The 12485-nt window shown below is 34.1% G+C and overlaps 1 protein-coding gene across 2 annotated transcripts; it reads left to right on the top strand.

Moving 5' to 3' along the window:
* The first annotated feature begins 746 nt into the window (after positions 1 to 746).
* On the top strand, positions 747 to 11942 carry LOC108319809 (stomatal closure-related actin-binding protein 1). Of its 2 annotated transcripts, none has more exons than XM_052878687.1 (13): positions 747 to 1007; positions 1374 to 1673; positions 1863 to 1991; positions 3503 to 3595; positions 4245 to 4385; positions 5562 to 5630; positions 5747 to 5830; positions 6272 to 6452; positions 9284 to 9400; positions 9570 to 9628; positions 10485 to 10616; positions 10976 to 11125; positions 11491 to 11942. In XM_052878687.1, exons 2-13 carry the CDS (start codon positions 1392 to 1394, stop codon positions 11533 to 11535), a joined length of 1482 nt encoding a protein of 493 aa, XP_052734647.1. In that variant the 5' UTR covers positions 747 to 1007; positions 1374 to 1391; the 3' UTR covers positions 11536 to 11942. The 2 variants fall into 2 exon arrangements, with proteins under 2 accessions (XP_052734647.1, XP_052734648.1); XM_052878688.1 differs by lacking the exon at positions 747 to 1007 and adding an exon at positions 1126 to 1227.
* Positions 11943 to 12485: the final 543 nt, after the last annotated feature.

Genomic DNA, 12485 nt, shown 5'->3' on the forward strand with positions numbered 1-12485 from the left:
AATACTTACATATTGTTTATAAAATTATATGATTTCATCATCCAATCATTTCACTGTCTAAACCCTTTTAAAAAAAGTTTAAAATGAGTTGAATATGAAGTGAAAATGGTCATGTAAGTTGGATATATATTTATATATATTATGTGAAAGAGATAAAAGTTCATGAGTATCCGAGTACATAGGAGGTTAGATAATTTATGATGATAGATGATAGATAATGATTGATGAGAAGGAAGTGCAAAGAAATTTGAATCACAATGAAAACAACACCTTCCAGAAGAATATAACAACTCATGATTTGGAGTAGTTTTCCCAGACATTACCATCATGCATTTTAACAAAATAATTCAAATCACCTTTCTTTTCTTTAAACAAACCCAAGTCAAATAGCTAAGTGGTTAGTTACATAATAATTACATATAAATCATAAAAAATTGCCACTATATAATACATACAGTTACAGTGTTATTTTCAGCAAAAAGTGCACAGAAAATAATTTATTCTCAAAAACGACAATTTATGTTGACTTTCTTTTGAAAATTAGCTTGCTATATGATTTTATTTTTATAATAGATTAATTCTTTTTAGCTTCATATTCAAAATATTTCAAATGATGCTCAGAATTTTCTATTGTTGGTTACAAGTTGGAAAGAAGTGTGAGGAAGATGTGAATGGAAAGAAGAGGAGGTTGGGACCCGCCAAAGAGTTTTGAGTTTAAAGCATAAGGGATGGAGAAGAGAGAGAGTATCCGACATGGTAACAATACAACCAAAAACGTTAACACTTAAAACACAAACTTGTTTAGGGGCCACTCTTTGGGGCGCCATTCTCTTTTTCCTTTCAAAAAGCAAAGCTACTATCTTTCCTTTTCTATTCTCTCTCTCTCTCTCCCCTTCTCTCTCTTTCTCATTGTTACCCTGTTGGTGGATAGCAAAACTTCAGCAACCCCTTTGCATCTGATCTCAGAATCCAAACTCAAGTACCAATTTTTTGTCATTTCATGATCTGTAAGTTCATGTTTTGTTTTTGTCTCTTTTTGGTTAGCTTGCTTTTCCCTTATAGCTTACAACTAGAAAGAAAAAAAAAGGATAAAAAATGTGATAAGCTGGTATAATAGGGTTTAGTTTCATTGTTAATGTGGCTGTGTCAGATTTTTATTTTTATTTCAATGAGTTTAGTGGGTAGAGTGGATCAGTGGTATCTCAATTTATTAGTTTCTGATTTGGGGTATGTCTTTTTTGTTAATATTTTATTCTGTGAGTGAATGCTCGTTTCCTTTTGGGTTGTTTGTGAAAATTCATTGGACTGCTTTAAGTGGAGCATAACCTGCTATACTGTTGTTGCTAAAGATTGCATATTTTTTTTTGTGACAGAGGTGGTAGATCGTGAAAATGACGAGGATGACCCGTGATTTTGGGGATACGATGAAGAAAGATGCAGTGCCTGCAGTGTCGGCCGATGTAATATTTGCTTCTCTTCGGTTTCCTAATTACAAAATAGGGGTTAATAATCAGATCATGGAGACAAAGGGTGATCCAAAAGTGCTATCTATGAAGGAGGTTGTTGCACGTGAGACTGCACAGCTGTTGGAACAGCAGAAACGAATGTCTGTTCGGGATCTTGCCAGTAAATTTGAGAAGGGTTTGGCAGCTGCTGCTAAGTTGTCTGAAGAGGTCATAGTTTTATATTTAGAATTCAACTTATTTTTTATGTAATGCTTAATTTTGGAGCGCATTTCAACTTGAGAATTCTATTATGAAATTTGTTTCTTGATTGTTACTTACTGAGATTATCAGTGTTCATAATTTGCAGTGCACTTGTTGTTTTCATTACTAATCTTTTTGTATGGTGGTGGAATTCAGGCTAGACTCAGAGAAGCAGCTTCACTGGAAAAACATGTTCTTTTGAAGAAGCTTCGAGATGCATTGCAATCCTTAAAAGGGAGAGTGGCAGGAAGAAACAAGGAAGATGTAGCAGAGGCTATTGCTATGGTTAGGTCCTATTTCAGATGTACTTTGTTTGTGCTTATACCAAACTAACCATTTATTTATCCTTGTATTTAATACAAAAGTCATATGAAGCTGATAGTATATTCTAAAGTACGTTCATTATAGTATCACCATCAGACAACTTTCTCTCTCTAAAAGTTAAATTCCTTGAGGGTGTGGTAAGGGGAGGAGTGATGACAGGACAATTAGTCTGGATTTTTAAGCAAAAGAGAAGGGAAGAGTGAAGAGTACCATTTGGCATATGCAAGGATTCCATATAGTGTGTGCTCTTTTATTCATATTTAAGGATCCATCTAAATGATAACACTTTCTTTCTGGAGGCCGGGTTTGTGTGACCCCTGTTGGCTAAAATGGAAAACACAAAACTGTGATGTAATACTAACTGGTAGTTGGTGGTGATAAAATATGAATGCTTAAATCATTTAGATATTATAAATGAAAGTACTGGATATAATTTTATGCTCTGCATACTACTGAAAATGATTAGATTTATACCTCTAGGACTAGGAGATCTGATCGGCAAGTATTGTACCCTGCAGTCATTACCTATAAAGTTGAGGATACATGTTCTACAGATAAGATCATATACTATCAAGAATGATTTTCTGTAACAAAACTTTAGAGTCATTTATAGGCTGTGACCTTACTAGCAGTGGACAGTGGCTAATGAATAAATTTATTAATTATTTTAGCTTGAGAAGATAAGATAATAGCTTTTTTTGGAGGTATAAACATGAGTCTGTCTTTGAGATGGTTGAGGATACTTCTCTTTGAAGTTCCTTTCTATACATCTTCCTTGTGTGCCGGCATGTGAGTACTTCCTTTTTGTCAAATTTTTGAAGAGCATTGTGTCCCTTCTAAATTAAATTTTGTTTGATAAGTGATTGCATATAATGTACCACTTGCTGTATGACTAATAAGTCAGTTATGGCCTTTTATTACCATTGATTGGTTGCATCATGTATTTATATTTGCTTATTTCAGTTTACTGTACAGCAAATTATCCTATTAAGTTTAGAGTTGCTGATTCATTTTAGGGTCATTTGAACTCTACAGTGTAAAATAACTGTCACAGAATAGTGTAGTTGGTGATTAAGGATGAATAATAGTTCTTTTATAATATAAATCACAGTATTATTCTCTTCATGTTTTATATTTTTCTAAAGGAGTTGCTTCAACAAATATCCAGCAAGAGCACTTGCTTTTTCATATTGCTTTTGTTCTGTCAGGATAGGTCAGAATAAATACTTCAGGTGCAGGACCTGGGTTTGTGGTAGGGATGAATGGGAAGTGAAGGGAAAGCTATTGATGACAACATATGGGATAGTTTTTCTTAAAATTTGCATTATCTTAAGTTTTTGTTATTTATATAATATATTCACTGCTTCACCTCTCCTGTGCTGAAGTTACAATCTTCTTCTATGGGTCATTTATTCCTGCATCAGTTTTTTTGTGATTATGATAAACTGTAGGTTATTTGATGCCTTCTGCAGGTTGAAGCTTTAGCAGTTCAGTTGACTCAAAGGGAAGGAGAACTAATCCAAGAGAAGGTTGAGGTGAAGAAGCTAACAAATTTTCTTAAACAGGTGATGCTTTTTGTTTTTAATTTATTTTTGGTGATATAGGGTGAAATTTGATGAGAAATAAAAATTTAAGGTTTGTTGTACAGACATAGCATGTTATATTTACTGAAAATTCCATGGCCAAAGAAAGCAAAACGAGAACAATAACATTACAATGTACATAAATGTATAACAGTACTCTGATCCTTCGTTGTCTGTTATAAAGTCCCTAAACGAACTATGATGTCTATTTATAAATTTGGTATAAAGATTCCCTATAAGTGTGCTTTGCTTCAACTGCTGATGTCAAAGGACAACATAAACAGTGCAGTGCTATAAATTGAGGAGCATCATATTTCTGTTTCTAAGGGAGACTATACTATTGCAAGAATGATCTGAGAGTATTTGTTATCTCAATATCAACACATAGCATGTTTATAGTTATTACATATAATAATGTATATGCAATGAAAAAAATGTTGTGTACTGCAAGCCTGCTACTGTGTCTGTCTATTAGCGTATGGGCTGTCTACTTTTTCCAGGGAATGAAACCTCTCAGCTCAGTTTATTCAACATTTTATCAGCATGATGTATCGTTTATTATGAATGAATGTTAGAGTGAGTGACAAAATAAATTTCTTTCCCACTGTTGAGGCTTTAAATTCATTTGTAGGCTTCTGAAGATGCTAAGAAACTTGTGAATGAGGAAAGAGCTTTTGCTCGTTTTGAAATAGAAAATGCCAGAGCAGCAGTTCAGAGAGTTGAGGAGGCACTTCAGGAGCATGAGAGAATGTCTGAAGCTTCAGGGAAGCAGGTTTGGATCATTCCTTCTTCCATAATCTTAAGTGTATTTTTCTCTCAATTCAAATACATTTGCTTTAAATATAATGAATTTATGATATATGAAAATATTAGTCCATTATTGAGGCAGGTCTTCAGTTAATATTACCAAATTCCAACTAGTTACTTGAGCTTTAATTCTCAGTTGCCCTCTATCAGTTACTTGGAACGGAGTTCTTTTAGAGAATTTTATGTTTCTTTTGGTTTAGATGATGTTTCTCACGCCAAATTTTGGGTTATTATAGGCATTTCCATGCCTATATCATTATCTTCTTTACAAAACTACAGAACTGTATTCTACATTTTAAATCTAATCCTCCTTGGAATTTTCTCTTTGGAAGAGAGCTGAATGCTGCCAGAGTAATGTGTTTCAATCCTTCTTGCTTTTTCTTGAATTACTCGCATTCTTCCTATCAACAAATTGATTCTTATGCAGAGCGTGTTTCAAGTCCAGTGAGTATTTTCAGTTTCTTGATCTGTTTACTAACAGGGAAAAGTTTTCTTTAGGCAACTTCATATAAAATCTAAAACTCCCTGTATGATATAGCTTTTCATTTATACTGCATTGCTAATTAATATATTTCTAGATGGTATATGTATGTCGGATTCTCCCCTCTGGAATATGATATCTGGTATTCTGAATGAATCATCGGGTGTGGCCCTTCACTAATATCAATGAGTGTTGCCATTTCTTTTCAAAGTTTTAGGGATAAAACAAGGATACCAGATTGTTGGTTGGATTAGGCATTTTTGAATTTCTTTTTGTTGTGCGAGGTTGGAAAAAATGTGTTTTCTTAAGGGCCAATCTTGGATCATATATTTGTTTTTTGTCACAGTGCTTATTGCTTCCCTTTTTTGCCATGCCTTTGAATGTTTCAGAGGTGTTTACATAATTTCTGACGTATGGAGAGACTAGACAGTCTTACGCATTATTGATTCTTTCCCGTATTTTTTAAATGTTCCTCTAGTTGTTCTTTACTGACTTGCTCTTATATATTATTTTATTTTAAAACTAATTATCAATTAAGGAAAACTTTTCAATAATCATAGTATTCACTGCTTGCATGCAAAATGTAACTGTTGATATTGCCGTGCTGCATCAACCAAGTATTTTTCATTTTAACAAAATTTAGTTCTATGGGAACTTTAGGACCTGGATCAATTAATGAAAGAGGTTCAAGAGGCACGGAGAATCAAAATGCTGCATCAGCCAAGCAAGGTACACATTGTTCCTTTGTTCTTATTTCATCTCCTTATAGATCAATATTTAATGTTCTTTTCTCTTCATTGTAGTACCCTGATCCCCATCTCTTTGTTGTTTGTATATAATTTTAGGTTATGGATATGGAGCATGAGCTTCGAGCATTAAGGGCTCAACTTGCCGAGAAGTCTAGACTTTATCTTCGTCTACAGAAGGAGGTGTGCCTACGATCTTAAGTCATTCTGAAGTGGTTCTGAATTTTTTCTGTTGACTGATTCTGTGAAGTACATTTCTTTAATGCACAAGGCTTCAGAACTACTTGTTTATTCTTCTGTATGAGATGTGTTTCTCTGCGTGTATAATATGTATATGTTGTGTGTATACTCACTAGAATCGTATCATCAATTTCTCAAACCTGATGAGCATCACTTGTTGGAATTAATGACTAAAATGAAATCAAAATGTATTCACAGCTTTCATATTCCTTCCTCGAGACTTTGGGATTTTTGAAGGTCTTATATGGTAATGGTTATTGTTTGGACATCATCATTAAAGTATACTTTTGTTTGAATTGAATGATATGTTTTTTGATATAGTTGAGGAGTGATCCGATTGTCTTGGTAAGTTTATCATTGATTTTCTTCCATTTCTCTTTTCAGTTATCAAGGACAAAGAAAGGAGAAGAAAATGTTCCCCATTTATATGAATTAGAAGGATCTGAAACGCTAGGTTCATATTTGCAGATTCAACCTTGCTCTGATAATACCCCTGAACTTTCAAAGTGTTCCATTCAGTGGTATCGTGTAGCAACTGAAGGAGCCAAAAAGGAACTTATTTCAGGTATCAATTCATAGGGTTTTGCATTTTAAATGATAATGTTTTGGAAGTCAACATTGTCTATTGGATTGCCTTTTTCTTTAAAGTTGATCGTGCAAATCAATTGATTCATTGCTTACTCTGTTATCTACTTCTGATATACCATGGTTGGGTATTGATGTTAACATAGCATTCATTGTTCGGTAGGACATTTCTTTAGTGTTTATAGAATTATAGCAAATCAGGTAGCCCCTAATTGAACAAAATACGCTCAATATATAATTGATATACTCTTTTTCATAATAATTCTACAAACTTGTGATAGGAACTGGATCAGAGATTAGGAAAATATTTTTTATTTTAATGTACTCAGGGCAGGGTATTGAAGAACAACTGTTCTATCCCCATCTCTAAGTTAAGTATGCTATACTTTCTCAACGTCCTTTATCTAAAGGCAACATGTATCTTTCATACTGTCTCACCTAACTAAGTAATGTACCCAACTAGCACGGTTACCTTTTAACTTATGATTATTATCACATTTTTTCCTTTACACTTTGTTCACTTGAATGGATTTGGAGGAGAGTGATTGAATGGATTTGAAGGTAAATTTTTTTATTGTTTATTTGAGTGAATTTGGAGATAAGTGAGAGTAGATTTGGAAGTAAATTTTTTTAATCTGTCACATCAATCAAATCCTACACTAATTTTCACAAACTTTACTTCCAAATCCACTCTCACTTACCTCCAAATCCACTCAAATAAATAACAAAAAATTTACCTTCAAATCCTCTCAAATCCATTCAATCACTCTCTCCCAAATCCATTCAAGTGAACAAAGCCTTAGAGTAAGAAAAATTAACTTCTTCTCCCCAAAAAACTCTCATGTACTTGCTACTTTCTGAAACTGTTATTCTGTCAAACATTTCAGCTTGAAAGCATCTGTCCACATGATTACTCTCTTATTTTGTGTTATATATCAGGTTTCTTAAGTATTCAACCTTCCTGGTACGAAGCCTTGTAAACTATAAACTGAACACAAATCTTCAAACTTCTAAGTAAAAGAGGAATAGTCAATTATATAATCAACAAAATGTGAAAGTAATCAGTGTACCACTTCAAGAGGGAGAGAGAAAACGTTTCTGATCTGAAACTGTAATATATTTTTCGGAGTTCAAATCACACAAACTATCTTCTCTATTAAGCTAACTGATTGCAGTTAGGTATACAACTTGTATGCCTGAAATACAACCAATGCCAGAGTGTTTGGAAGCTATGTAACAATATCTTAATAATAACAGTGTTACAGAACAGTATTATAATGGTAAAAGAGAAGCAAACATATGAAGGCACTGGAAAATTGTATGTTATTTGCAATAGAAAGGAAACTACAAAAGGAGGAAACCTCCATTTGCTCGGAGCGTAGCTCCTCTAACAGAAAATCTGATCAGAACCCCTCTTCCGTCTGTTTCATGAGACTAAAATAATAAAATTATTCTCCCTCGTCTAACAACCTCCCCACTACTCATGCCAACTCCTTCAGTTAAGTAATTATTGCAACAGAAATGTTTTGTTGGAAGAAAAATTTAGAGAGAGTACAGTTACATATGAAGATACAAGCTGATAAGAAGAGAAGATACTTTGAATTTGCAGTGGGTGATATAGTTTGGTTAAGCTGCAACCATACAGGCAGCACTCATTGGCCTTGAGGAAGAACCAAAAGCTGGGAATGAGGTGTTTTGGACCATTTGAGATAATGGGCTGTGGCTTATAAACTCAATTTACCTAGCTCTGCTTTGATCCACCCAGTGTTTCATGTATCAGTTCTGAAACCATTTAAAGGAGATGCATCTCAACCTTATATGCCATTCTTGCTGCTGACCAATGAATAGGGTCCATTACTTCAACCAATACGGTGGGCAGCAACTTGGGAGAATGTAGTAGTGATACAAAGCATTGCCGCAATTTCAATCTTGAGGACAAGGTTATTTTTAATGGAGGGAGAATTCTAAGGGTGTCAAGTACAAAAACAGCGGATAGAAGTGAGGGACTAATCAGAAACAGGCAACAACCAGAGTTAGTTGGAGGAAAAGGATATTTGGCACAGGACCAGAGGAGTGGTACACACAAGAGTGAGAGAAGATTCCCAATAAACAGTGGGGTGACTATGTGGGGAATGGATTATATAAGTGAGTGGAGAGGGGAAAAGTGTGGTGTATTGACCCTTCTCTTGTCTCTGGATTTCTCTCTCTGTCTCAGTTCGTATTTTTCTGAAATTCTGTGTTTTTTTTGCTGCTGTATGTGTCGTGGCTCACATTGAGTCGCCCTCTTCATTGTAAACAAATCCGTCAAGTGCTATTTGCTATCTCCTTTCATCCTCAGATTATTACCAATACCCCTGTTGATATCTTCCATTCTTTTAGATGTCAGCTTTCCATTGAAGGCACCATTTTTGTCATTAACCTTTTGTCTATCTAGCCGACCTGTTATTGCCATGTTTTGTCTATCAATAAGTTTCATTTTTCCAAGCAAAATTCTCACTGGTTGTTAAATTTTTTCCTAGTAGAGACGTTCACATTGATTGCATGTTGTTACATGTGAAAGTAATGAAAATTAGGTACAGGGTTAATTTCCCTTGTGTAGAAAATACAGATAGGGTAATATATTTATAATGAAAAATAATATATTTTTGTGTCTATTATACATTGTGTTAGCCAGTCTTAACTGTTGGAAGCGCTTAATCTATAAAGTTTACATTCAAGATGCATGGTGGTTGAATATTAATCGTTATTAAATTTCATATCTAGCATCTGTCCTGTCTTGCCGATAATGTAATATATCTTTTCTGTTATCAGGAGCTACCAAGTCAGTTTATGCCCCTGAGCCTTTTGACGTTGGACGCTTATTGCTAGTTGATATTATTTCAAAAGGCCAGGAGATTACATTGTCAACCACTGGTCCAATTGATCCAGGTTTGGTTTGGTTCCCATACCAAGTCTACTCTTTTGATTTAGTATTGATTTACGAATTATTTCTATGTATTTTCTGATATTTGAACTAAATGTTTTGTATTATTAATTTACAAATGGACTTGGTTCTTTGCCCAATCAAGCTATTCATTTATTTCGTATTCTTATTCAGCTGCTGGTTTGGGAACCTATGTTGAGGCACTTGTGCGAAAGCATGATACTGAATTCAATGTATGTCGTTATGTCCTTTTCAACTTGATATATTTCCTTTTTCTTAGCTAATTGTATCATATGTAAGCATCTGTGTATGCTAATAATTTTAGTTGTCAATGTTATATAAGCTTGTCATTCGTTCCTTGTGATGTCTATTATATAGCTCATTGACCATGTTATTGTGCAACATAGAGTGCTTCTAAGTTGTTGGATTAGATGAGGGAAATAGAGTTTATAAAGGGGGGCATTATCAAGTCATAATCCAAATAGACAGGCCTGTTAACTAACAGTTATTTTTTTTTCTAACCTTAGTAAACGACAATCCATTCCATTCTGGTGCTTGTAACAGGTGATTGACCAACAATTGAAATTCCATTTTTCTTGTACATTTTGTTATGTACAGTGTCATAAATGTGAGGCAATCATCTGGGGATTTTTCTAATTGAAGATATTCAAATCAGATACTAGTTGAGTTCGTTTTGTCGAGGTGGGGTGGGGTGATTCTTGCAAAGGAGTCCTTTGCAGGAGTGAATTTCTTGATAGCATAAGGAAAAAGTAGGCAACTCTTAGGTTGGCAGGGTGCTATTGTTGAAAAATCTATAATTTTTGGATCAGTACTTTAAGTTTAATATGGGTGTGTTTGGACTGAGTAGGCATGTGCGTTCGGATAATAGCTTAAAATCTTAATTCAATATGCTCGTAAGTTCTAAGCCTGTTGTGCAGTTGTGATTGTCAAGTTGCGCAGAGTTTTCACCCAGTATATATGGTTGTTCTTGAACAAATTTCAACTAAAAGTAGTGTCGAATTGTCAACAACTATAGTTGTTTGTTTGCACTTTGTTAACTGTGATAATAATAATATTGACACATTGCAGGTGGTTGTAACTCAGACTGGCTCAGACCATCCAACTGAATCTATTCATGTGCTCCATGTTGGAAAGATGAGGATGAAACTTTGTAAAGGAAAGACAACAATTACCAAAGAATACTATTCTAGTTCAATGCAGGTATTCAAATCGTGGGCGCTCAATTGTATATAGTTCTTGGTGACAAGACACAACTAATAGTTTTTTTTTTTTTTTTTTTTTGCATTTTATCATTCTCTAGCTTGTTGGTCTTAGTAACAAGAACAATGTGATGAATACTGATGTTCTGGCAGTCTATACCTTGAGCGATATAGCTATATTTCTGTGTGAAATATGTTGGAGATTTTATATTGACTACAGATAAGACAAAATGATAATATGAATAGATCTAAATCTCATTATACAAATCAGTTTCATGAGGTTGAGTTAGATTTGAAGTACAGTTTCCAATACGATTGTTGTTGTACTTTAATATATTATGCTTCTTTTGTTTTCTTCAGCTTTGTGGAGTTCGAGGAGGGGGAAACGCTGCAGCACAGGCAGTGTTCTGGCAACCGAAGCAAGGTCTTTCTTTTGTTTTAGCTTTTGAGTCAGAGAGAGAACGGAATGCAGCCATCATGCTTGCAAGGAGGTTTGCATTTGACTGCAATGTATGTCTTCCTAAACTATTTATACTCACATGATTTATACTGGATGGATTTGACTCTTTTAAAGTTTAGGTTTCACTTTAGAAATGTTAGAGTGTGGAATGATATATTTGATTGGAAAATCTTTCAACATGTATTTTATACATGTGCATGTATTTTAATAACAATGTCAAATTTTGCAATCAACAGCTATCATTTACACTCTACCCTCTAAAGTGCACCCAGAAAAAAGTAGTGTTTAACGGTTTGGATTGAATCATGATTTAGAGGAATAAAATCAGAGACTATCTTTTAGAATTGAAGCATTTTATCATCCATCTCAAACCTTGTTTAACCTCTTGGTTTTGGTTGGTATATTTGTAATGCAGATTATTCTTGCTGGACCTGATCACAAAGCTCCTTTAGAAACGTAATGTCTCACCTTGAATATTATTTTTCTCAACTGTAATTATTTGAGTTTTCCTTGTATTATAAGTGTGTAACCAGTGAAATGTGCCTTTGGATTGTGCTTAAGGATTCATACCTTGGGGTTTGAATTCCTTTATTCAATTTTCTTTCACCAACACCAGGGCATGTTTTTGTTTGCCTTTGTGAGTGACACTTGATAAAGTTTTTAGAGCCTACATTATAGAATTGGTGGAAGCTATGTCCATTGTTTGAGGTGCTAATTGATTGTATTTGATTGATCCAATTACTGTTAAAATACTTGCGTTGTTAGCAAGATTTTGTGAAACTTCTTCACTATTCAATATTCTGCAACTACATTTACTTCAAAGTTGGAGTATCCTAATATGAATATGAAGACAGTGACATGAGTATAGTTTGGCCTTTTAAACTGTAGCTTTTACTTGATACAATGTTATATATGTATCAAGTAAAAGAATGTTATATATGCACTTAACCCAAGATGTGAAGAACATTAGATGCCCCCGCATAGTAACATATACTTACATTATACAACTCACAAAGAGCATAAACACATGTATCATAAGGTGACCCTATACAGTAAGACAATGAGATTTCATTGAATCAATTTTCAACAAAAAAATAACTTAGGTTCAAGACAAATCTATTGAGCAAGAATCACTTCAAGTTCTAATGCGTCCATCATAGGCTTAACCAGCAATCAATTCAATTAAATCCAAACAATAAAAGAACTTGCACCTTCGAAAAACTTTTGTAATCCTACGTGATGACCGGCTGATCTCAAGTAATCCCCTATCTTACGTAATATAAAGGTGTTTTTGTTTTTTCATGATGATTCTTGGACAACTATATTTTCCTATTGTTATCTCAATAATTTGTGATAACATAGTCTTGCACCCTAAGCTCTTTGTAATCAATCTTCTTCGGTTGAGACCAA

The sequence above is a fragment of the Vigna angularis genome, chromosome 6, assembly GCF_016808095.1.
Source record: "Vigna angularis cultivar LongXiaoDou No.4 chromosome 6, ASM1680809v1, whole genome shotgun sequence".
NCBI classification, from domain to species: domain Eukaryota; kingdom Viridiplantae; phylum Streptophyta; class Magnoliopsida; order Fabales; family Fabaceae; genus Vigna; species Vigna angularis.